This window comes from Fulmarus glacialis, unplaced genomic scaffold (genome assembly GCF_000690835.1).
Source record: "Fulmarus glacialis isolate BGI_N327 unplaced genomic scaffold, ASM69083v1 scaffold4836, whole genome shotgun sequence".
NCBI lineage: Eukaryota > Metazoa > Chordata > Aves > Procellariiformes > Procellariidae > Fulmarus > Fulmarus glacialis.
The window spans coordinates 5373-32513 of NW_009218650.1; the positions used below are offsets into that span (position 1 = coordinate 5373).

Here is a 27141-nt window from a genome sequence, read left to right on the forward strand (position 1 = left end):
ATGCAATGCTTTGACCTTATCTTCTTGGGTGGTGGTAGTTCTGTGTCTGCTAAAGTGAGCTTTAGAGACTGAAATCTCATTATTTGATCCTGTGGTTTTGTAACTTTAAAAGCCAAAGGCAAATCAAATGTGTACCAAAGCTTTTTATAGATTATAAAATACATGGTACCAAGTAAATCCATCGGCGATAGTGAGATAGCTTAGTTCTAACAGGCAGCATTTGTATGTCTAGTTTTGTAGCCTTGGGCAAGTACATTTGTATTAGTGTTCTCATGTGCAAATGAACTATTATATTTTTTAAGAAAAAGGTTTCATGTTTTTGCTGCAGCAGATGCCTTTGATCAGCATGAATAGAATTATTTATATGATAATTTGGAATTTAATTCGATTTACAATATGTTCATTTAAAATTTTGTATTGGCTTTTGAAATGACAATCATCAAGAGGAGTGCCCAAAATTCTCATCAGAGATTAAATAAGGGGAGAGTGATCACTTGAGGAACTGGTCTTCTGTAATGCTGAAATGCCCAAGTGAACTCCTGCTGTGTAAGGGGCAATAAGCATTTCACAGAGGCCATTACTGGGCAGAAATAAAACACAAAATAGGAAGACACTAAATGTTTTAAAACCTAATTTTGCTGAAAGTAGAAACAATGTTAGATACAGGGCGGCATAACTTCTTAGACACATGACTGAGCAAAACATTGATCACAATTTTACAACAGGAATTAAATCTAAGAGTTTGTATTTTTTTAGCTGTTTTATCTGTGTGGAATGTGCAAAAGTTGTTGGCAGATAAACTTCAAAGCAGCTGTGCTTAGGATGTTGAAGGTCTGCAATGTTATCAGACCCAGACACAGAGATTACATTTTAGCATTAGTGCTGGAAAAACTCATGTTTGAAGTGCATATTACCTCTCAATAGATAGTGCTGTACCTCCCTCCGTCCCTCCCTCCCTTCCTGCCTCCCTTCCTTCCTTCCTTCCTCCCTTCCTTCCTCCCTCCTTCCCTCCCTCCCTCCTTTCTGCCCTTCCTTCCACCCTTCCTTTCTTCTGCCCTTCCTTACCTCTTCCTTCCCTCCCTTTCTCTCTCTGTCTCTCTTTCTCTCTTTCCAACTGACAGTCTGTTTTCCAGCACTTTTCTCTTTCCTCTCTTTCCCCCATGTCCCTTCCCACCCTCTTCCTTCCCGTCCCTCCCCTCCCTTCCGTCCTCCCTCTCCAATCGCCTGCTAGTCTGTCCTCCAGCACTTTTCTCAAACACCACTTCCCAAGTCATGCTGTGACACCTCACCAGAACAAACTTCATGTTTACCATCCGGTGCCTGCTGCCTGACATGCATTCATGCATTAACTCCTACAGGCCCTGTTACCTTGCAGAAGGCAGCAGTTGAGGGCTCATGTTTTAGTCTTTAGCATCCCTTTCACTGCTGTCCCTAAGATGGTCCTCCAACCATTTTTCTCTGCTTGACTTTCTCTATGTTTAACCTTTCCTGAAATCACTTCTACTCTTACTACTGACATTTGAGTGACTCATCTTGGGAGGTGATATGTGAGACAAGTGACATTAAGATAGTACAGTCAGCCAGTCAAACCTGTGTTTGGATAGCCTGTGTCCATAATCATATTCCTGCCTTGGAAGAGAGCTAGCTGGCTGAGAGGCAGCACTGGTGGGTTTCATTAGCTGACATTATTTCAGTGTTCAAAGTGAGGGAGTTGGTAAATCATCATTAGCATCATTAGCATAGTTATTCACACCTTTGTTGTAGATATTTGGTAACTGGCTATACATCACTTTCTCTGCAGTTGACCTTTTTTTTCTTGGGATTCCTGATGTTTATAATAGCAATCCACTTATATATACATGCACAGCCATAGGCATGCACATATGTATATTCACGCATGCACACACACATGCTGAGGCTTTGTTAATTGACGTTAACTGCTGGTGTTTTTTTATTACAAAACATATTTCTCTATTGGTCTATTTGCACTGCTTTGTTTTAGCTTCATCTAATGCACTGGAACTCCACACTGTACAGCAGCATTGATGAGGCGGTAGGGAAGAAGCACGGCATAGCTATTATTGCTTTGTTTGTGCAGGTAAGTTTCCTGTGTTGCACTTGTTATCATGCACTATCATTTGTCTGAGGAAAATAAGTTCCTTTCCATTTTCTTTCATTTTTAATGATTTCATAAAATAAAACAATGTATGACTGCTGGTATTCTATTCAAAAGATACTTCTCAGTCATATCTTCTGTGTATGTGCTAAATAAGTAATTCTTGTTTAAACAGGGTATTGAAAGTAGTTAGTTAAAGAAGGGATAATACATAGTCAGCCATCTGTCTCTGTGACTCTGGCTGTAAGCAGACATCCACTCTCCGTTCCTCTGAGGGCAGAATGAGAGCTGTCAGGAGGTACAGGTGCTTCACTACCTCTGTAATGTGTTTTTCTCCATTCCTGGCCAGGCCTGCTGTTCAGGGATTGAGGAAATATACAGAGGAGAGGAGGAAAGAGGAAAAAAAACCTCTACTAACCCATTGGCACAGCTGAAAACTGGTGGTAGGATTGTGTTTTCTGAACACAGTGACAAGTGTGTTTCTCCACACAGGATACTTTTTCAGAGACACCAGGCTGAGAGTGTAAAGAGTCTTGCCACAGACCCTCAGAAAAGCCTGCGACGAGGAGGCTTAAAGCTTGCTGGGGAGAAGGTGTAATGCAAGCTGGGAAGTTAGCCCCATAATTTAATTGCTGTTGAAGGTTTTTCAAGGGCTGCACTCTATACAGAAGATTTTCATTTTTAGCCCTCAAGCACCAGATTCTCATCCTCCTCATGAGAAATGGCAAACTGTTTTATTTAAATGGGTTTGGAGGAAGAAGTTTAGAGTTCATGCTTAGATCAAATAGATTTTCTTTCACAGTGATATTATTAATTTGTTGTATTCCATAACGAGTTTATCAATGCCTTTGAGCTTTACCTCTGTTTGAATTTAAAGGTACATTGGTTACAGCTCCAACACTCAGATAGAACTGCTAAAAATGGAAGTTAGAAAGTCTTCAGTTTTGTATCCTAGAGGGCTGTGTGATAATTGCTTATGTAAGTCACCTTCTAATTCCAGCAGAGGTAACCTTCGAGTTAGAAAGTTATATATAAGTTCTTAAATAAATCTGAAACTTCAGTGATACATTTTCCATTTCTGGTCTCTCACCTTCATCAGAGTTCTTAAGCATTCCAAAGAGCTTTTTCATTAGCCAAGAAAGGCATCATATAATTACAATTTTGACCAAGGAAAAATAGTATTTATGCTGCTTATTAAAGGAACAGAGAGAGGAAATTAGTGGACCATTTTCTCCGTTAAAGGCATGGAAATGTAATAGTTTTGCACCACAGTTCTCAAACACATCATTTTAAGGTCAATGAAAATATTTTCACTGATTTGACAGCCCTTGGTGATCATGAATTTAGAAACAGCATCTTTGAAGTGATTTCAATATCTTTTACCAACTTAGAAGGTTTTAAATGGAAGTGCCATTCTGAAACAAAAGAAAATCCTCTTAAATTCCTAGAAATGGCAAACCACCTATTGTTGACATTCAATTGTTTTCTTCCGGTGACTATTGTGGCATTCTATTCCAAGAGAAACAAAAAGCAAACAAATTTTTCAGGGTCCAGCTCTCCCGTTCTCACTCATGCCCACTTCATTCCTCACCTCTTATGTGCACATGTTGGCAAAAAAATCAAGTGGAAGGCCATTCTGAGTCTTCCTATTTTGCCAATGTTCTGAAGGTAAAAGCTAGGGTCCTAGGATGGATGATTTAGATCAGAAGCAGCTGAAATCAGCATATAGGGTGAATGACATTCATACAAAATAAGAATAGCTTGTTTCAAGAACGGGTTTCTTTTGAAAGCCCCATCTTCTATGCCTTAAGGTAAAGGCAGTGCTGCAGGTTGCTGGGAACAGGATCCCAGGGATGCCGTGGGGGAGGAGATCTGCCATTCTGTGCTCTGCAGGCAGGAAAAAACTCCCCCAAGCTTCAAAGATACCTTAGGCCAGATTTGCAACGCTGTGGGAACAAATTAAAAAAGTGTCTGTCGTGTTTGTTCACTCTGTTCCTTTCTGTGTACTTTTCTGACAAAAACTGGTAAGGACAAACTGTATCCTTGGCATTTATATGCCATAATGCTGCATGATTTTGACTCCACATGCAGTATATGCTGCAAAACAGGGTTAGTCAAAACTTACCAGACTTAACTGTGACTCTTTCTCTTGTTCTGTGAGTTTCTGTCTCTGCTTTCAAGTTATTTACACCTTGTTTACTTTTGACTGGTGACTTTATGGTGATTTAATTGTTTGGAGTTGCCCTGTGTCAGTGTATTTGGTTAACACAAGGTTGTGTAGCTTAATTGAAAACAGCTACGGAACTTACTGTTCTCGTTGACCTCTGTCTTGCCTCACAGTTTCAGAAATAGCAAAGTACTGAAACTCATCTTTGCTTGCTGTATTTCAGATAGGAAAAGAGCATGTAGGCCTAAAGGCTGTAACTGAAATTCTCCAGGACATTCAGTACAAGGTAAGGCATTGTCTGAAGAAATGCTTCCTTCACTGACCAGAGAGAGAGTGAGAGAGCGAAGGGTATATATGAAACACTAAAGCCAAGTGAAGGTTTCAGATGAGTCTGTCGTAAAAGCACGTGTGAAAGCCATAGTTTGGTGGCCTGCATCAGAAGCTCAGCATTTTACAGTACTTTTGGACAATACACAGTCTTCATAGTTATTTCATTTTCTGATGGCCAGAAGGTTTGATCTTCTATACCAGTTACTGATTGCAAGTACTACCTTTTCAGTGATTATCATGAAGTCAGTGTGAATGCAAGCACTGCAACATGCTTAGTGAACACCAGCAGCAGCAGCATCTCCAAACTTTTCTGGTTTTAATTTGTAGAGGAAAAGAATAGATGAACTGAGCACCCATATTAACTTGCAGTGGGAAATCAGCAAAAACACAATGCCGTCTTGTCAGGTGGATTATGTGTGGGGATCCTGAAGGACAGATAATAAGCCTAGCAGGACTGAGGAGATATGAGTGCTCTCCAGAATGTTGATGCTATCTTAAATGACCTTGGGCAAGTTACTTCCATCTCTCTGCTTTTTGGTCTCTGTCTGTAAAATAGAAATAATCATACTTACCTTTGATTTTAAAGGATTTTGAGACGTATTAATGAGGCGTTCTGTGTTGGTCCGGAGAGATTAGCCATTCACTTCAGTGGATGCTAAAGTGTAGAAAAATTAGAAGCTGTTGTTGGAAGGGAGTTGAAAATCTTCTTTTAATCAAATAATATATGGTAAGCTTCAGTCATGATGTTTAATATTACAAACTCATTGTTTATGAAGGTGTCAGAGAAAACAATAGTGTATGAACTCTGTAGTTTCATTACTGAAAGGACAGCCAAGTAGAGGAAGGTCATGAAAGACCTTGTCATTGTGAGCGTGTTGTTATACTTAATGACTTTCAGGGGGTCAGCATCAAACATACTTTTTGCATACATAAAATTTTCTTGCATTAAATATGTGAAACCAGCTTTATTTTATTAAGTGTTATCCATGTTGGTCAAGGAAAAGCTCACTTTGGCCCTTGTTTTTTCAACTCATTTTGTATGGAACCTCTGAATTTCACGTAGAGAATTTCAAGGCTAGGATCTGGAAGGAGCCCAGGTACTAAAGGCAGAAAGTTAACAAATTGCCGAGATAACCTTAGAAGTAAAATATAAAATAGAATAAAAAAAAGTGTTTGTGTAGCTGCAAGGACAAGTGCAATGATGATTAAATGGGGGCTATTAATGAGGTTGCTTTGCACAGGAATTCAAGGCTTAATGTTATAAGAACACACAGTGTGTTTTACCTCTCCATTCATCATCATTTTAATAAGAAACTAGAGATGAGATTGATTTGTATTCATTTTTTCAGGGAAAGTCCAAAACAATACCCTGTTTTAATCCCAACTCTTTATTGCCAGGTAGGTGCCTTTGCTTACTTTTGTGTGGGTGGATTACTAGCTAATTGCAGAGGCAGAGACAATCTTGATCTAAAGCATAGCCTAACTGCAAGCCTGAGAGTGTGTCCCATAAGGTGGTGATGCATTTTGCACCTAGTGGTGCTAACAGGGATAGGGATGAAATCCCTTTGGAGCTTATGATAAATCCGCACCTTTGTTGTGTGAGTGGGATGTAATACTGTAGTCCGTGCACTGCTGGCGACACTGTGGCTAGCTTTCTTGATGATTTATCATCCCACCTAGAGGGGGAGCTGTGTGTAGTCCTTTCTCTATTTCGGCATAAAATAGAAAGCGTAGTTACCCACTTACCAAGGTAGCTTTTTGGCAGCATCAAAAGACAATGCTATAATGCAATGACAGTTGTATAGCATACAGGAGTAGTGACAATGGGAGGCAAATTCAAATTCATATAGCTAGAAGTTAAAGAGTAACAGTAAGAAACAACCACTTCCTCTGCCTTGTCTTGAAAGAAAACGTGACTTTTTAAAAAATGCGTTTCTACAAGACGAATGTTTCTGCAAGGAATCCTTTTGAGCTAAATTCCATGTCATAGTGGCAAGATCTTTAATTTTCCAAGGTAATCCAGGTCTACGTTAAACTATATTGATTATACCAAAAGAATATTCTTTAGGTTGCGAAGTCAAGTGCTCAGCAATTAGGAATTGCAGGAATTAAGGCTGCCTGTGCCCCTTCATGCATATGCATTGTAAAACATCTTTTAATTGCGTGACCATAAGTTATTTTTTACAGGACCGTTGCCTCACAGTTCCTGTTTGATGCTGATCAAGTCACATAAACCAAAATTTTCATAAGTCATCTCTAACTATGTGTTCCTCATTTTCTAGGTGCCCGACTTGAGATCATGGGGTCTGATTTGCAGAAGTGCTGAGTGCTTACACCTCCAACTGAAGTCAATGGGAGCAGTGCTCTGACTGCATTAAGTGCTATAGAAAGTTAACTACTCTGAGAAATCAGGTTCTAAGCATCGCATATTGAACACCTCAAACGAACAGATGCATTTGACCTTAACTTCTCTGTGCCTCAGTTCCCCAGCTTTAAAGTGTGGGGTAATCTGTCCTTCCTCACCACACTGGGGTGTTGGAAGGATAAATTAATTCATGTTTGTGAAGCACTCAGACACTGAAGAAATGAGTGCATTAGAAATACGAAAAATGAGAAAATGTGGTCCTTTTAATAAGCAGGATTTGAATAGCATGGGAAAAAGAAGACCAAGGACCACATGTTGTACTAAGAAATCCCAATGTTATTAGATGCTTTTCAAAAGAAAATCATCCATCTTTGCAAGTAAATGATAAAAGGTTCTCTAGAAAAGACATATGTGATCATGTAACAAGACGGTGTCACAATGCATGCACAGGATGGGCTGAACTAATTCTTGCAGTTCTTAACTTTTGAGTGTTTGACAATGCAACTTGCTTTCAATGGATTTGCTATGTAATTCCCTAACTGAGAAAGAAAATTACACCAACAAAACAAAATACATTCATTGACAATCACAGGCTTCATTAGCAAGATTTAATTCTACTGATACTCCTCTGAGCTAGTAGTGAAATGGCAGTAACAAGTTAGATCAACCAAGCAAGCTCATTCCAGTTTCCAACCTCCCATCCTGTCCTTGTCAAGCTAGTCACAACCTTCTCTGTAGCTCTCCATGCCATGATTAACCAGCCTTTGTCTCCAGTTCCTCTCAAGGTTTGTTTCTTGTCCCCTCTTTTACAGTGAGGCAGTTTCCTATACGTACCTACTTCTTAAGCTGTGTCAGGGAGTAATTTGTGAGTATAGCCTACAGCAGCAAAGGGCAGTCTTGTGTAGTCTCACTTATGAAGTGTGGTGTGACCGGAATCTCTGGGGAATTAAAATTAAAATAATTAAAATCAAACATGTATGTAGACTTAAAACTCTGGACAAACAATTGTATGTTTTCTTGAGAGACAACTGTTTATTCTAATAGTTATTTATAAACCTACTAATAAGTTTATAAACTTGTTAAAATAAGTTTATTCTTAAATAAACCTTGATTTTTTCCCCTGTGAAATTCAACTCACTTTTCCAAAGCTAGGTGACACCAGTGCATCTCAAAAAATATGTCACCGGAATTGTGAACTGAAAAGTTTGGCTTGAGCTATTTTCACTGAATTTTTCTAAAAAATGAAATACATTCATCCTTGACACATATCCTAAATGTAGAAGTCAGTTAAAATTTGATCACCACAGCCCCTCTGCCTTCAAAATAGAATGTCTCTTGTAGCTTTTGACACTAACAGGAGTTATTTCCCACTATATTATTTAATTGCTGTGTTAGTGCACATGTTATTTTTCACATCTATGAAGTGGCATTTTCATCTTTAAAATACTGATCTGCAAGGGGGAGTTACTGTATTATATAATGACCACAAGCTCATGTACGTTCACATGAGAAAGTAGTGGACAGTGCTTGGCGGGATATAAATTCATACCTTAACTTACTGCATACTAACTTAATGATATGAAGAAGCCCATGGCTGTCATAAGCTGTCATAATTGGAAAGACACAATTCTCTTCCTTAATGTCATTAAAATTCCACATTTCTTTTAATTTCAGATCCTCTACTGCGTGACTACTGGGTGTATGAGGGCTCTCTAACCATTCCACCCTGCAGTGAAGGTGTCACCTGGATATTATTTCGCTATCCTTTGACTGTGTCCCAAGTGCAGGTAACAGCTGTGCTTAAAGTGACCTTGGAATATGGTTATAAGCTAAAGGTTATAGCGTGCAAATATATATATCAGGGCATTATATCTGTTCTCCTTGAAGATCCCATTAGATCAGTACACGGCTTTTCAAGTAAAGGTTAAGCCTTTTGAGTCACTGAAAGCAATGCAAAGGTCAGAGATGAAAAACCTTGTTATCATTTATCATCTGCATTTAAAATAATTCTTTATTTAAGTGAAAGAAAAAGAAAGAAAGAATTCAATGGGCAAAAGAAATTCAATTCTTTGTAATTGTAAGCTTTCAAATATCACTGCTTTTTGATGTTAAAGGAACAAAGAAGCACAGGGAGACACTATGTCCTGGAGGATGAAAAATGTTAACATAGTACAGGCTAGCTATATTGCATTGAACTATATTTAACTTATCTTGCTCTTTTTTAATTCTGTTTTATAATAAATGTCAAATGGAAACTACCTATTTAAATTTGATTTCACAAATATGTATTTTAAAGTTGTTTTTTTAAAAATTTATATCTAACAGTCATGTAAGCCTTTCTATAGAAAACATATCAAATCTGTCTACAAATAATCCCAGTAAAAACAATGAAAACTCCTGATGAATATTCTCCCACAGCCTGTGAATCCTCACTGAAGGAATGTGGGTTTCATTTAAGTGAAACTATCTAGTATCCCTGAAGGTGAATGCATTAATTTTCATTGCCTGCTCTGAAGCATGTGCAAACAGAAGAGAAAAAAGTATAGAAGGTGATAAATTCACATTTAAATTATTTTGGCTTTAACAATCTAAAATTTTGCTATGAAACCCTGCACAATATTTTAACAATTTTAACAATTTGAAATTGGCAGTGTTTGTTTTCATATGAAAACTGAATTCTAGTTCTAATCATAGGATAAAAGCAATAGCTCCCAATAAGCTTATTTGTATGGTAGCTGCAACTGAAATGTATCCCATCGTGAATCTGATATTTATTTGCTTATGAAAGGATAAGTCTTATGGCTGCTGAGTAAATGGAAACAGAACTCTGTTGGCATTATTAGATTCAGAATAACTTTTAAAGACAGAGTGCATTTTGCAACTTGGCAGCTAATTGTCCAGATATGATATGGATAAATAAGAGGACTTAATCAGAAGTATAAAGACCATAGCTATTACACTGAGACATTGTATCATATTTTATTTCATGCTAGTTGCAGATTTTGTTGTTTCTATTCCCTTTTAATGCAGTCAATGCACAGAGGAGGGCATAGTTCAAGCCATCCACATGTGGTTGGAGTCGGCGAGGGGGTGAATGAAAGAGGAATTAAGCAGAGAAATACCACTTTAGTTAATATTATTATGTGCTCATTTACTACAAGAAAACAAAATGTTGGAACGTGGTGTGAAGGGGATAAGTCTCCAGAAAAGAATATTGTGCCTGGGGAAAAGAGTGTGATTCATAACCATGGCCTTCTTTAGGTGAAGGGTAGCTGGTTTGTGTTGCTGCATTACTTTGATCGGTATAAACCCAATCCAACAAGAACACTGCAGTGATGAAGGGTGTACAAGTCATGGAGGGGCTTTTTCCCTGCTACTGACACAGCATGCAGGTGAGACGTGGCACTGGAGCAGACAGGATGATCCACAATACTTTGTATTTGTCGTAGATCAGCATCAGTTAGAAAAAAAATCTTCACTGCTGGTTATGAGTGCAGCAGCATTAAAGTCAAGGTTGTGCAGAAAAGACTTATTGAGAACATGAAGGACTTTTGCCAAGATGGGATAAAAATTTTACTTGCATCAGGTACTGCTTTCAGATGTCAACTGAAAATAAATATGGGGACAAGTAAGTGAGAGACGGTAATTCTGGGATTCTAAAATCAAAAGGGACTGAGAGTTCTCCAGGATGCCCAAAATAAGATTTTGGGGGTGCCAGAGTATTTTGCTATATCCTAGGCATCCAAGTTTTTAACTTGTAATTAGCTTTTTTGCTGCAATTAAGTATCTGCCCTCTTTTGTGCATGTGGGCATGAGTGCCTATGAGAGGTTCCGTTTAAGGAGAGATTAGAAATGCCAGGGCTTTTGTCTATGGAAAATAAGAGGATGTAGTACAGCATATACCATTCTGAATCATCCATGGAAGGCTGGTAAAGGCATTTAATTTTATTAAGCCTGCTTGTAGTATTGAAGCATAGATATCAGTGAAAATGCATTTCTAATGGATTTAAATACATTACTTTTACATGTGTCATTAACTTGTAGAACTTTCTTCTGTGGGATACTAATGAACACAGCTTATGAAACTTCAAGCGATTTATATAAATACTAGTAGCATCTGTGATTAAGCCAGTAAGAGACAAATTCAAGGCTTTCTATTTTCATTTTTCAGGCCATAAAATAATCAACTTCTGAGTGTCAATAACAAGTAACAATAAAAAACGACACAGTCTGATGTGGAATAGGTTTTATGGCCTTTCTCTGATGAAGCTGGTTAATATCTTGGAAACAAGATACTCATTCACATTCTTATTTTCTGTAATTAACATAGCAATATTGATTAGCTTAACAAACTGTGGATCATAAAGGGAAAAAATGAATAAAATTGAAATTCTAGTTCATGGACATATTTATATATTTTCACATTTGCTTATTTTGAAACAGTGGAAAAGTAACTATTTTGGCATAGGCATAATAGGCTGACCATTGCAAAGTAGAGAACCTTTTTCTGTTTCTCCTGAAGACATTTATAGATAGTAAGAGTTGATTTGCTACTGATTTAAGTCAATGTTAAGTGAAGGGAGATTCATCTCTCCATATGCACCTCACTTCAGCAGCTGGGATCTGAGTGTGTTGACTATATGAATAGCAAAAGAGCAAGCCAGGACTGCAGCGTCAGGATGTGCTTTCGTGGAGTCCAATGCTGTTTCCTCACTGGAAGTCATTTTCTTTGACATGAGGCTTGACTTCCATCAGAGAGCCATTTCCTTCATGGGTGGTTGTGTGAGGTCTGGATAAAGTGTGCAGGTGACTCTTCTCCCCTGGAGAATAAGGGCTTTGCAAATCCGGTTCTTGGGAGTTTTATTACTGACCTCAGTGGAAGGGAGCTTGTCTGGAAAGCTGCTCCCTGCAGTGCTCTTTTTGCATATTCCTGCCCTCCTTTTGTGGTTTTTATCATCCTCACTTGTCTTATGTTGAAATACACAGCCCAGAAAGAACTGTGTTGACTGCTTTTCTGAGACACCTCACCCATGCATGTACACTGCTGAAATGCAATGGGGAAAAATAGAAAACTCCCTCCTATTAGGCCAGTGAAGAGCAGAAATAATTGAAAAAGACTTGCTCGTGCTTCTCTCTCCTATATTTTTTAAAAATAAGACATTGGTGAATAATGTGCTTTGTGGTTCACTGAAGCCCAGAATAAGTACATTGTCTAAGCCACTCAGAGTAGGGATTTTAAACAATGATGCAGCAAGGAGCTGTCATTCTTCTGTACTCATTGTCAGAGTTAACTGGATTTGTATTGAATGGTGAGGTCTCTAGTCCTTTTGTCTACCTCATTCAAAATCAAGACCTCCTAAAGGACAGAAATAGTAACAAGCATATGGAGCTGGACTGGGAATTGTGCAAAATTTATGTAGTTTGTGAAATAAAGCACTCTGAGAGGTTCACGATATTCTGTTCACTGGGAAACAGGTCTGTGTTCTTGGGAGGTGTCATGGAGGCATGTGAAATTTTCAAACAGAAAGGTAATGCTTCTATTCCTCATATAGAAGCAATGTTTGTAGAGAAAACATGCGAGTCCTTTGTTTTGTGTGTTCTATTCTTCAGCAAATTTTTAAGTGAAACAGAAGAAGGCAGTATTCAGGATCTGAATACAGGGAAGTGGTAAAAACATTCTTGCAAAATTCTACAAAATATAAAGTAACTTTGTTTTTACTCAGTAGAAATGCTAACATTATGTATTTACCCTTTCACTGATTAGAATTGGATCCTAAATTTTGGTGTGAACAGGCTTGGGTCATCCTTAGTGTCTTCTGGGCATGAGAAAAACTTTTATAAATGGCTATTCCTGTTGAAAGTGTGTGAATATCCAAGGATGCTTAGCCGTACGCCTCTAAAATATCTATTTCCTTGGCAGTGCTACAGGGTGTACTTCACAGCAATGACTTGTGAGAGGTTGGGAGGAGATAGTAAATGGTTCCATATTAGAGGAAGCAGGGCACACATATTATTGCCTTATCGCATGGAAATTTAATATGAAAAGTAACGTCAGCACAGCTAGTGTCCTTTTCTGACAACTACTTCTCAAGAGTGAGGCAGACCACCATGTATATAGAGGGTCTCTGTCACGGGAGTCTGAACCATTTCCTGAAGACTAAAGAACAGGCACGGGGATCAGGTCAGTCCTGCTTTCCTGACTGAAGAAACTGGAAGCTGCTTTGTGAGGAGTACCTCCTGGAGAAAGATTTCACTGTGGGGATTGGGGCAGAGCATTTGTAGTTGTTGTAGGAGACAGCTCACAAATGTCAGCTTTGCAGAGAGTCTGCTCTTCCCTCTCCTTCATCTGTGTTTGTTTGAAGTCTCTCATTCTCAAAAGATCAAACAAAAGCCAAATTCTTGTAAAATGCTCCTTCCTAAACGACAATTATTTCAGACTTTCCGGAGTTGATTCAGGTGGTGAAAGAAGGTACCTTTACAAAACCCATTCAGCGATTTACCAGCACTTGACTCCTGAAGACTTTTCCAGTTCCAAGCCTGTAGTGGGTTTGTTTTCAGTTTGCTTTAAACAAACAAACAAACAAACAATCTTCCAAAACAGAGTTCTGCCTCTAAAAGCACCTTCAAGGAGCTTTACAGTTTGTTCTGCTTTTCATCTTTTCAGTCTAAGCTGTTGCCTTATACCTCAGCTGCAAGAAGCTGAGTGTTGATTTCTAAGCACGCTGTTTTTTGAGGAGAATACAGCCGAGCAGAGCTAGTCTCTAAATCAAGTAAGTAAGTCTGTATCAATTCTGCTGTAGAGTGGAAAACAACAATGAAGGCAGTTGTCTTCAAGGTTGCAGTAAGAAAGTATTCTCTGCAGGCAATGTAAGAATAGAAATGCCATTACCTGCTGTTTAGTACCTCATTTCTTTTAATTCTGGAATCACACTTGCATTCTCCCTGTAATCCCTCATAGGGTGTTTTTCATGGAGAAATTAACTCTCTATAATTTCCTAGATGATAAAATGATTAAATACTTCAGGCTCCATTTTGCTTTCTGTGTAGCTTCAGTTTCAAGTTACAGCTGAGCTGGGTAGTGAGGCATCACAGGGTCAGTACAAGTACAAAGGCTCAGGCTCGGGGAGTCAGCCTTCAAATAGGTTTGCTGTATCCAGCTAAGATAGCTTGTCAATATGCCAAAGCAAAAACAAACACAATTTTTTTTAGTAGTTGTAACTACTTGTTTAAAATATCAGACTCTTAAAAACAGCACTGTTGAACAATAAGGTATAATGTTGCTGAGATATGCATTGATTTTATTAGTTTTTTATCCCACAGAGCTTGATGCTGATACCAGGGATGGAGATGGAAGCTGGTCACATTCTTCCCTACATCAGTTAGATTTAGAAAAATCTAAAAAGAGTCTATAAACCGAAAACATATTTGTTTTGGACCAATTGAAATGTTTTATATTGATTTTTGACTGTATTGGATTTTCTAAGTACACTTAGCACCTACATCTACAGAAATTTTGAAGTGGTATTTTGTTTTGATGTGAAAAAACATATTTTTCCATATAAAATGTCAACAGACTTCCTCTAAAGCTGAGAGTCTGTTCAGAATGTTCCTGGTTTAGAAAATAATTTTTATTTAAATGAACCAACAATTTCAGGCAATAAATAAATCACTGGAAAAAATTCAAAACAATTTATAGTCGACCAAGTTATTCCTGAAATGCACTTTTTTGAAGAAGACCAGAATGATTACTCTCATGTCACAACTGTGAGGTTGATTCATAGGGTGTAATCTAGAATGGCTAAGAAGGTTATAGATCCCAAAAGAAGTTACAAAAAAGCAAGGGATAAGTTTGCCAAATCATGTGCATAAAAGCTCTTATTTTTCTCTATATGTTAAATGTTTTGACAGTGCTGACAACTATTTAAAAATGTTATTGATGGTGTATATTGACCTTAGTATATGGTACCTGAACACTGCAAGTTTCAAAGCTGCACAAGTGGCTGGGCAAGGCTGATTTTGATCATTAGTCCCACAGTGAAGAATGTATCTCAGCTTCTTCATGTCTGTTTTTCTGCCTTTCAGATAGAGGAATTTCGTAGACTGAGGACACATGTTAAAGGTGCAGAACTTTTAGAGGGCTGTGATGGAATCCTGGGAGATAACTTCAGACCAACTCAGCCACTTAGCGATAGAGTCATCAGGGCTGCATTTCAGTAGCAGAAGAGGAAGAACAACAAAAATAAATCTTTATTCAGGTAAGTAAAAGCTTAGCAGAAAAATCAAAACATTGAAATAATTTTCGCAGGAAAGATTTAGCTAAAGGAGAAAACGCACTGAGTTCATTTCAGCTAATGTCATGATATATTGTCACAATTGTAAATTTTGACACTGTACTGTTTTATTTTATCCTGTGGTATAATAGTTTGATTACTCTTGGTTCTTTAGTGGCTGGAATAGTTTGATTACTATTAGGTTCTTTAGTGGCTGGAATCTAATACGTGATTTACTGAATTGAAATATTTGTATTGACTTCAGTAAACAGTGGATCACGCACAGTTAGATCAGAGTTACTCCTTGTAGCTTTAAATTTCTCCTACTGCAGTGAGCAACAGCATAGTATACCTAGGTTATGTGGTAGATTTTGCCACTTACTGAGGTTCACTGGTTGATTTCTTACCGAGTTGTTAGAAGAGCAGTCATTGGTGAATCTTTCTAGTGTTATCTGTTAAAAAGCAGGGTAGTAGTTCTGGAAAGAGGTCTTTAATTCTCAAAGGAGGCCTTTTTTTTTCTTTTGGATCCCTTCTCCCTGCTTTACAATGCTGTTTTTTCCCAACAAGACTGTATCTTGGGCAAAACTAGTGCAGATACAGGAGGCTAATTTTTCACATTTCATTCATCAAAGTAGTTGCTTCTTCTTGTCCTCAGTGATGTTTTCAGCCTTCATTGGCTCACAGAGCAAGAATTTAAGGATGACGTTGGATTCAATGCATAAGAGCTAATACACATGTGAACCTGCATTATCCTCACTTCAGTTGTTAAAACTTCCCATGTCATGTTGCCCTAGCCTCTATCAGTTACAAGATAAATTCCCTCAATGCTCAAGTTACTCCTAAACCTCATTATACTTAGTTAATCAATGAAAAACCTGGTAATGAGATTCTTAGAGAGTTAAAGAAAATTTGCTATCAAGACAAATAGTTACCTTAAAAGTAGTGAGTCAAGACACCAACATTTATGGTGGATTTTATAATGAAGTGTCCCCACCTTGATACAAATAGTAAGACAGCTAATCTGGGAAGTCTTCAAGAAAAGAATGAATCTGTTCACTTGCTTTCTTTAATAAGTCCTACTACTTTTTAACGTAGTAAAATTTTTCATCTACTATCCTACAATAAACTTTATTTAAATAATAAAAACATTGGGTACTCCCCATTACCCTATTTTAATGGTAGAATTCATTATATAAAAGCATCAGTTTTTCTGTCTGCACATTTCTTCAAAGCCATATGCTCACAAGAGAACCAATTCATCCAGAGTTTCACCTGGAAGCATGCTGCTGAAAAGTTTTTGATACACACTTTTGGGTAAGGACATTTATTTGTACATTAAATTCTTGCCCTATCTGGGTCAATGATGGAACTCCTTAGTTCACTTCAGGCTCTGTTGTGGAATTAAGCCTCTTCAGAGCATGCTCGGGATCCAGCCCCCAACTTCATGTGAAGTTAACAAATGATCAGGCAGCAGATAACCCCTAAAAGAGATTAATAATTCAGTGCTTCCAAAAATTGATCCATTAAAACTGAGTGGGAAGATTATCTTTCCTCCTGCATGTGACAGAAATTATTAAATGGGCTGGGACAGTGGCCAACAATTTCATGGTCTTTCCATATAGCATAAGCATTCAATGTAGTGTATGCATTTAAACGTTTTTGAAGTAAGGGCTTATTTGTATTTTATAACCCTATTTAATACCCACATCCCAGAAGTTAAGCAAAGAAAGCAAAACATTGGTCCTTTTATTAATATTGTTTTCTCATTCCCATATTTAATTTTGGGCACATCCCTCAGCCCAGTTCTCAATTACATGGTTCTCTGCAGTCACCAAATGTCGTCACTTCAATCTTGAAGTGGATATTTCAAATTCATCCCGGCTTCTGCATAAAAATTACTTGGGAAAATCATAGCAATATTAAAGTACAATTTTTCTCAGAGAGTGAATAATGCCCTCAGGCTAGTGCAGGTAATTCAAGTCTGTAACAGTGAAATTACTTGACTCGCTGAGTTTGAATTTTAAGCATGAAAGAGTTTCCTTTACAATGCTGGAATTGAAATGTAAAAATTTCCGTTTTCCTTTCATGTTTGAAATTTTATTACATTTGTCAATACTTGTAAAGAATTGTTTTAAATAATAAGATTTATCTTGGCCATGCTTCACAAAATAATCTGCAGTTTTAATTCCCAAATGATGGAATTTTTAATGTAAAATGATAGTCCTCGCTGTAGGGCTATGCTAATTATGGAGTCTCAAGCACTGAGAAAGAACTGTGACTTCCGGCATCGTGTAGCCCACTGAAGAAATGGCACTTGGCTCTCTACACCTGATTGAATTATTTATCAAAAATTCATTTGGCCAGGTCTTCTTTTTAGTTTTGGATGCATCAGTCCAAATAGCACTGAACCAATCAAGGGTTCACAATATATTCTTGCTATTGAGTTTGTCTCTGGGGAGCTGGAAACTAGGTATATGAAGTGTAAAAAGAAATCATGTGGCTTTGATCACCTTTATTCTGTGCAAAGAGGGAGAAAGGGAGAAAACAATCCTACCTACTTTGTAGTGATTTCCTCACACAGTTCACTCCCGGAGAAAGGTGTTGAGGAACAGTAGCTCCTCACTCCTTTACAGACCTCAGACATCCTCAGAAAAGACACCTTCCCTCATTCATAGGAAATGGTAAAATGGTCCTTAAGCTGGGACTGCTGACATCGGCTGAATATTGCTATGAAGACTCCGTAGCAGATGGGGAGGTAGTAGTTTGCAGGGTGGCATCTATACTGTGATCCAAGAGGGAGCATTTCTTCCTTTTAAAGAGGAGATTACCTTTTATTTTAAAGCTCTAGTATGTCTTGAATATTACAATTATAAACACACTGGTGGACTTCTTTTCTGACACAATGCCCCTCTGTCAAGGCTGCTGGAACTCCTCTCAGTAGAGTTTTCAATATTTTCTTTTATTCCAAGCCAGTGCGGTGCAGCCACTTGAAGAACCTTGAGGAACATTAGTTTTCCATGACCTCGTCACTCTGTCAGGGAAAGAAGGAGACAAATGTTTCCACGAGTGTTGTATACACAGGAGTAGAAAGAGGTTGCTTGAAAGGTCTAATTAGTTTTGACTGAATCAGAATGCAGGCTCTATGCATGCCATGCTCACAAATCTTCAGGATGTCTGCTCTTCAACTGTGATTGAAACCTTGACAGAACTGAACCCTTTGTGGCTTATGATCAAATGGTATATGTTGATCTGTGATGCAATTTGTGGTAGTTTGTCGAATTGAAGGCAGAGATGACACAAACATGATATATCATGCTGTGTAATCTCAGGTAAAGAACTGATTTTTTTGTTTTTTTTAAATGTTCCTCTCTCATAGGAAAGCCCAGATCTCAAAATACCCCCCTCCAGTTCTAGAACAAAGTTTGGCCAGGCTCTAAAGGGAGCCTTCAGGAGGACAAAACAGGTAGAACTTTGTAGCTTTACTGCTCTCCTTAACCCAATGGACCTTAGAATAAGTTTGTTGCTATCTAGTTGGCCTCTTTTGACTCTGCTTTTCTGCTAAAAATGTGTCTCTCACCTACAGTCTGGGGTTAATGAGTCTTTGGACTCTGTTATGTGTGTGTTTTTTAAATACATCCCTTAGAGAACAGCCTTTACATCCTCTCCCTCCTGCAGTTGCCAAAGTTTTCACATATGTTTCCTTTGAAAAAGCCATTTTTCTTCTTATTTCTAACCTATTTAAGTCATATCCAGCAGTAGTAGAACCGGTCAGGTGTTAAGGAATTTGGAGGGAAAGCTCAGTACAGATTTGCTTTCAGACAGGAAGGTGAAAAAATTGAGTTCTGTTTTAGACAGCGAAGAACAATGAATCACAGAATAGTTGCGGTTGGAAGGTGCCTCAGGAGACCTACTAGTCCAATCCTCTGCTCAAAGCAGTGTTAACTACAGCGGGTTGCTCAGGGCCATGTCCAGCTGGATTTTGAATATCGTAAGGAAGAAGACTCCACAACCTCTTTGAGCAACCTGTGCCTGTGTTTGACCACCCTTGCAAGGAAAAAGTTTTTTCTTAATTGTAAATTTCCTGTATTTCAATTTGTACCCATTGCCTCTTCTCCTTTCACTGGATACCACTGAAGAGTCTGGTGCCATCTATACTTCTCATAAAGTATTTATACACATTGATAAGATCCCTCCTGAAACTTCTCTTCTTGAAGCTAAACAGTCCCAGCTCTCTCAGCCTATGACAGGTGCTCCAATCCCTTAGTCATCTTTGTGGCCTGTTGCTGGACTCACTCCAGTATGTCCATGTTTCTTTTGAATTGGGGAACCCAGAACTGGACCCAATACTCCAGATGTTTCATCAGCGCTGAGTAGGAGTGAAGGATCATCTCCCTCCACCTGCTGGCAATGCTCTTCCTAGTGCAGCCCAGGAGGCTGTTGGCTGCCTGTGTTGCATGGGTGCATTACGGGCCTATGTTCAACTTGTTGTTTACCAGGATGCCCAGATCCTTTTCTGAAAGAAAAGAGAGAAAGGATAACATTGTGACTTCCTCAGTGTTACCACTAGTTTTTGTGATACTTCATACTTGACTCAGAGCTCTTGCTGTGGGCACCAGGGTATTTCTTGATAATCTCCAGTGATCTTGGAAAAAGATTTGTAATTCTTATTGTTATACAGCAAAGCTTAACAATGGGGGCATCAAATGCTAACACTCTTAGAAATCAAATAAGAAAAACCTTAAATCTTCCATTTTATTAAAGTCTATTTTTTTGGCAATTTGAGTCCTGACTCACTATTTGTAAACACGTGAATTGTGAATATACCAGCAGGCTATTTTATTTTGGGGCTTGTCACCTTGCCTAATGGATAAGTACTTTTTCAGTAGTGTATTCTTCACTGAAGACAGAATCATTTGTGGTTTCTAATGGATTTATTACCCTCTGTTAATCCTTGTTGCTTTACATGTAACTGATTTGATAGACATGCCTTTCTCCTCTATTACGTCAGTGGAACAGATTTATCTGTGAACGAGCAAGATGTCTGATTTCAAACACTTAAATATCAACTTGAATTGATAATAATACTGAATTCAGTATGGCATGCCTACATACACATACATCTTTGGTAGACCTCAGATTGTCAGTAGAGGCAAGTTTGCCCAATGTCCTGTAAATTATGATAGCAGAAATTAATTTGGATTAAAAACCATTCTTAATATAATTACCATTTTCCTAGTTGTACATTCAAGATTAGAGGAAAAAAAATAAATGACATCATTAAAATTTCAAGGTTGTGCTAGGCCTGAGGAACAGGAAGGAGTAATTTAGGGTGGGAGGAACAGAGACTGTATGCCTGATGCTGCAGAGACTGTTTGCATGATACTAAGAGGTCTGAGCAGACAAGCAGAAATTGGCACAGCATTAGTTTCACGGTAAGGAGAGAGGGCAATGTGGTGACTGTATCCGGTGCGTTTAGTGAGTGGATAGTGCAAATTACTTGCTTTTGAAGCTGCTGAGCTGCTCCTGTGGCAGCAAAACTAAGCTGCCTCTTCCATAGGACATTGAACAGGGGATCAGTGTTGCCAGTGCGAATGAGCTAGTACTAAACAGGTAGTGGTGCACTCCCCTCTTTGTTGCATTGCACATTGTATGGTAACAGTAGATTATAGAATATGAAGGGACATTCAAATACAGAGTGAGCTATGGAGCTATGCCTTGCCTTTGAGAAATGGAGGTAAAAGTGGCACGATGGTCTGTATTTCTTTGCCTAAGCAGATCTCAGTGAATTTTGCATTTGAATGGAGGTTTACGTTACCAATCAATATGTGTCTTTACTCTCAGCTTAGCCTTTGTAGTACCTGAAGTTCACAAACAAGTTGCTCTGCGGAAGTTCCAACACTTGGGCATTTTATGCTTTCCTGTTGTGTAGATCCTGAGCTGGAGTGAGCTTTCAGCAGCCATGCATCATTAGGCTACTATGACCATTCTTCTCTTTTTCCTGGTTAAAAAAAAAACAACACAAAGATTATCAACACTAGTTCTTTAGAAATACAAACACCGATTTCCTAGATTTGATGAAATACTAATATTTATGCTGCTTCTCAGCAAGTCATCTTTCATCGGTCATTGTTGTTGTCTCCATGAGTTTAGGTTTTGTGCTTAAAAGGTGGTTGGCTTAATTGTTAGTTTCAGACTTTGAAAGAAACTCAACTTCATGTTATCAACAAAACTGACTATTGTTCTCCTGTTTTTAAGAGCTTCTGTATAGTGCCCAACACTCTGCTGCCACTTCAGAGTACTTGAGAATGTGCTTACATTTGAGTGCGTGACTATAGGACAGAAGGCCAAACAGCTTTGGCTTGCGACCCACACACCATAATTGGAGACCTACCGGAAACATAACAAAACTCTTGGAGGACCAAGAGCTTCAGGAATGGCTGAAAGATGGTGCCTTTTCAGGTTCTTTCCCACTACTTTGTTGTGATAGCAGCGAATGGGGTGTGCGCTGAGGTTGTAAGTGAACCCTGTAATGTCAGCCTAACTTGTTTTCCCACTGCTGAGGATTCAAATTAGTGAGTAGCAAAACACTTTTGTTGCTTGTATGACATACCTCTGACACAGGAGCCACAATTTAGGGATTTGGTAGCCACAGGCAACCCAAGAGTCATAGACTGGTCACTGCTGTAGTAGGAATTTATGCTGCGTCCAGGCCAGAGCAACAGTATAGGGAGTGATCAAGCCCTAAATGAGGAAGAAAACCATTTTGAGTTGTAGCTGTTTCCAGAACATTGTCTTTGTTCAATCCTTTACTGAGCTCTTCTTAGAAATACACAAATATTGGTGGAGGAATGAAAAACAGTCGAAATCCCTTAGCACGTAAAGAAGCGGCAAAGAAGAAACAAAATACCGTGCTTCCCCTTCAAAGCTAAAAAAATCATAAGGTAGCCTAGGAATCAGACCCCTGCTTATGCTTCAAATAAGATACTTCATGCTGACGAGGGCTCCCAAATTTCTTGACCTGTGACTCTCTATCAGCATCACACATTCTTTGGTATCCACAAAGCACTGTTATCATTAGCTTTTTTATGAAAAACATTTTGAGAGTATACTTTTCAGCTGCTTACCATAAACCATGTATGGTTCATACACTGCTACCTGGGAAATGATAATGTAGCTGGGAGTGCCTGTCATAAAAAACACTCTCACAGCATGTTTATTGGCAATTCCAACACAAAAGCTAGAGTCTGAACACAGACTGAAACTCTGCCATGTTATTTTCACTTATGGGGAAAATGCTGCAAATGAGTGGTGAGGCAAAATGGTAGGGAGCTTAAATCAGCTTTGATAAAACTACACCTGTTTTTTAAATATAGAGACTCCAGATTTGTACATATGAAATACAGCAATGTAACAGCTCTCAAATGTCAAGGATATTAGAAGGACATACAGGTACATGTGTCTGACCACAGACAGAGAAGAAAGCCTACAATATGCATTCCTCCTTCAGCAATGTTATACATGTTAGGCAGTGGGAGTGCACTCTGTTTTACCTAGATGAAATCACACAGGGAGTTTGAAGCAGAACATTATTACTCCATTGAAACTGAAGGTCCAGGTAGTCACAAGTCCTCACTCTTACTGGAATTTGTAATTCTAATTATTTCATATGGATGAAAACAATGCAATGAAAGTATGCAAACAAACTCTTGCTAAGCAGACAGCAATGTTTTGAAAATAAATAGCAAACAAAACTGACCAAATTATTTGGGTTACTGAAAATGTTTTTGCAACTGATAATCGTCACTCAAGGAAGAGAATACCAGCAGTGACTGTTGTTAGCAACGTTTTATGACTAACACCACAGTTTATGACAAAGCAGTGCTACAAAGCAAAACTTACTGTAATTTTTAAAAGATTTTTATGTATTCCTAGAGCTCAAGAGAAACAAAGGTACACTTTAGATATTGTTAAATGCCCACAGAAGTATATGTAGACTCAATAAATTGTGACCTTTTCATGGAAGGAATGCAAAGTGTTTCAGGAAAGATAAGGATTCATAAGGTAGTCAGTTCTCTTTTCTGAGACACTCTGAATCCATGCCTGACCACCATACTTTCAGGTGCTGTTTTTAGGAAGGTATAGGATAATGGTAATGTGTAGTCAGTGTTAAAGTGGTTTTTGCTTTTGATTTTTTTTAAACTCTTCAACTTTTTGGTTTAACCTAGTGTTAAGGAGGAGAAGGCAAGATGCTTCTCTAAGAAAAAAAGTAGAGACATTGTGTGAGACAATAATGGTAAGGAATATGGTAAGACTAAAGAGGTGGAAAAGCTCTCCAGAAAGCAGATTGACTACTTTTAAGTAGCAGAAGAAAGTTTTTGATCTTGTGTAGTGATCTTGACCTAAGGCTGCTGCAGTGGGGTATCTTATTTCCATTCTATCAGATGGAAAGGCATGTTATCATGGCCATCCTATTTCATTTCTCCATAGTCCGTTTATTTGCACTTCTCAACACTTTTGGAAGACACTGAAAAATAATTATTTTCACTGAAGTTTTCTTATAACTTCTGTTTTAAATGTGTTCTTTGTATTCCTATGAGAACATTGGGACCTTTGGTTCTTAAAAATATACCAGCTTGGTCCTATATTCGCTCCTGCTGCTGCTCCTTGTTTCTGAGATAAAGTTACAGTCTTGCATTTATCCCAGTTTTGTACAAGAAAATTTATTCTCCGTGAGGAATCTAAGTACATAAAATTATTATATGAAAGAATTAGAAATAAATATTGTTGGAAACATAATGATTTTTTTACATTATGAGGATGATTTCTGAATTTTGATTGACCTTGTTAATACTTCTTTTTTAAACCATGGGTGTTGTGATAATAGGTCTCAGATTTCCCAGGTATTTACACTTTATGGCACTGATCCTGAAAGTTTTTCCTTGGGAATGGTTGCCTGATCTGTAGAGGACTCCACCAGAAGCAGATGGACTCTCTCTTTATATAGGACTCAACCCAAGCAAAGGAAATTTCAGAGGCAGAAATATAATCTATAAACAAGCAAGGCATCTAGGCAATTTTCTGATTGTAACACGTGTCCATTTGTAAAATTTTAGCTCAAATATTACATTTCTAAAAACTTTTCAGAAGAGTAAGAGAAGCAGGTGTCTTCATATCTACATAAATCTTTAGCTTGAATAGTTACTTGACCACATATATTATGGACAGTGCTATTAATTCAGCATGGTAGGAAAAATTACTCTTAAACAACAATAAAGGGTAAACATGAGTAGCAACACTACCAATATATACAATCAGTCTTTTGTCCGACAATATGTTAAGTATTTCTATAACAAACACAACTGAAATCTTCAGACTGGCTCATAATTAGGCTCCTTTCCAAAAGTAATCCATTAATACAATAGCTGCCAAATCCCAGTTCAACTTAATTTCACTGACTTTGATTTTTGGACCAAAAGCATTAAGCTTGAACTAGTGAAAAATGTACAAAATGTGCATTCAATTAAGGAGTAATTAGATACTCAATCACCCTTACATCACACTAGGGATTATCCAAGAAAGAAGAGAGATACTACTCAGTGCAGTGTATAAAACAGTTTTGTTAATTAGTTTAGCACTAATTGAGATTGAGAAAGTGTCACTGTGTCACAGCGTTAGTTTGCTACATGGAACCTTAAGAACACAAAGTTTTTGGTTTCTTTTGAGCTTACTTGCTCAGATTTTTCGGTCTAATTCCCTGATCCAGTATCTTCTGTCCACGCAAGAGGAACCTTTCTGTTCACTTCAGGGAGGCGGTTGGTCCCTGCATCCTCATATCCGTAGCCCACTGAAAAACATGCCAAGAGTTTTTCCAGAGACTTCTTATTATTACATGTTTTTTTTATGTTACACCTTTATACCAAATCCCAGGAAGAACAGGGAATCCTCTGTGCTATTACATAAAGTGTAACTGTGGGTAAAACAAGCTGCTCTGTGAAGGGCTTACAGCCTCCCTTAGAAGGCAGCTGGTAGAAAGTTCTTCAACTTGACCATCAAATGGTCCTGCTGCCAGACACCATGGCTTTTGGGGGTATTGGATGATAACCAGAAAGCACATGGAAATCATGGCACTGATTGTCTGGTGGGTGGACATTGACTTCTTAACAACACTGCTGGTGACTGACAGCCTCTACACTCCTTTCCTTTTTAAGAAAAAGAGTGGGAACTCTCTAGAGATGTGTTGACCCTGCAAGCAATTGTAACCCCAGGTGACCATCTGCACCCAAGCACTTACGGATTTTTTGTGTGTACATACTGAGCTATAGTTGGCACTAAAATAACCTCAAGAAAAAAGTCATTGTTAGTACAACAAAATGAAATGATTCAGCACTCTTATACCTACCGCTTCTGAACTGAGAGCACTGGGGCAACCGGAGCAGCTGAAGCACATGAATATGTGTTTGCATGAAACCAAGTATTGATTTATCTCTGCTGCTAATGAATAAGAATATTACTGCTATTAGGAGGGACAAATTGGGTGATTGCTTTCTATTTCCTGAGCCCACCTGACTCCCATGAGAGCTGCATACCCAGCACTTCACTTGGTAGGGCCCCTAAAATGGTAAACGGTAAAAAATTCTCTGTGACTAGTATATTTTCTTTTCTAGTTTACCTCTCTTCCCATAAGAGTCAATTACCTGATTGATTCAGAAAGCCAATTGTAAAGCTTTGTTTCAAGTTAATAATTTTACCACTGCATTTAACTTTGTGTTTTTATTGCCATTTCCTCCATTGCTAGTAAATCTTCCAGCACTGGCTTTACCCTAAAAGAGAAGAATCAGGACCATTATGTCACTGAAGAGTATATACCCTGAAACTGCCCCCACCTGCTGTCATGAAATCCCTGCTTTTAGTTTTCCCTCTCTCCCTGGCTGGACATAAACAGTCTTTCAGACCCACTGCGGAGGAATTTCAGTAACATAATTGTTCCATTCTCTTTTCAGAGAGGGGGAAGACAATGCTCCCACAGTGCCCTCAGATGAGAAATGGAAACTTTTGAAGCTGCTGCTTCAGTTGAACCACAAAGGCTGTATTGTTTGTCTTCATCTAATTCAGCCTTGATAGACAGCTTTGACAGTTGGTCTGTCCACACGGTCCAGTGAAATTCTGGGAATGGGGCTGTACATTAAAAGAAGAAAACACATTAAATCTTCCAATTCACACTGTTAACTATTTTTAAATGGTAATTACCATTGCTTAGATAATTTCTTTGCCATAGCATTCAATAGTGGTCTGTGATCCAAATAGTACTAATTGTAAGCTTGGTATGGATGTTAATATGTAGAAATACTCATTATTGTTTTGAATGTTAGATTTAATTTTATTCTGTTTATTCATCTCTTGTGCTGTCAGTAACCATCTTTTCTGTAGAGGGGAGGTGCATTCTATAAAGCTAATAAAAACATTGTTTGTTCACAGAGAGTATTATACAGATTCAGAATTAATTTGGGGGCAGAAAGGAACGCTTCTCTGCTAAACCGATTCACTTATCATGGTTAATCTGAATAAAGCTGAATGACTTTTGCATTACTAGGAACGTTACTGAAATAAAGGACAATTTTGAAATAAGGAAAATTAACCGATATAACAATAAACAGAATCATCTGAATTATTTTCTACATGGTCAGTCACGGTACTTTGCAAAGAAATGTTCAATTCAGGCAGAAAATGATCGGCCTTTGTTCTCCTGTGAATTATGACAGTTCTGTTTGTTTCGGTACTTTGCTGAGGATGGTGGTCTGGGGACCTGCTTTGCCCGTCCTGAGCTCACTGCACAGCATGGGGATTGCCACGCTGGGCCACACATGACACATCTGACAGAACAGATAAGGGAACA

The 27141-nt window shown here is 38.3% G+C and overlaps 1 protein-coding gene across 1 annotated transcript; it reads left to right on the top strand.

Moving 5' to 3' along the window:
* On the top strand, nucleotides 1-26726 carry CA8 (carbonic anhydrase VIII). The gene is made up of 7 exons (XM_009580095.1): nucleotides 1-54; nucleotides 2003-2098; nucleotides 4507-4569; nucleotides 5963-6011; nucleotides 8653-8765; nucleotides 15061-15233; nucleotides 26249-26726. Exons 1-6 carry the CDS (start codon nucleotides 1-3, stop codon nucleotides 15193-15195), a joined length of 510 nt encoding a protein of 169 aa, XP_009578390.1. The 3' UTR covers nucleotides 15196-15233; nucleotides 26249-26726.
* The last annotated feature ends 415 nt before the right edge of the window (nucleotides 26727-27141 follow it).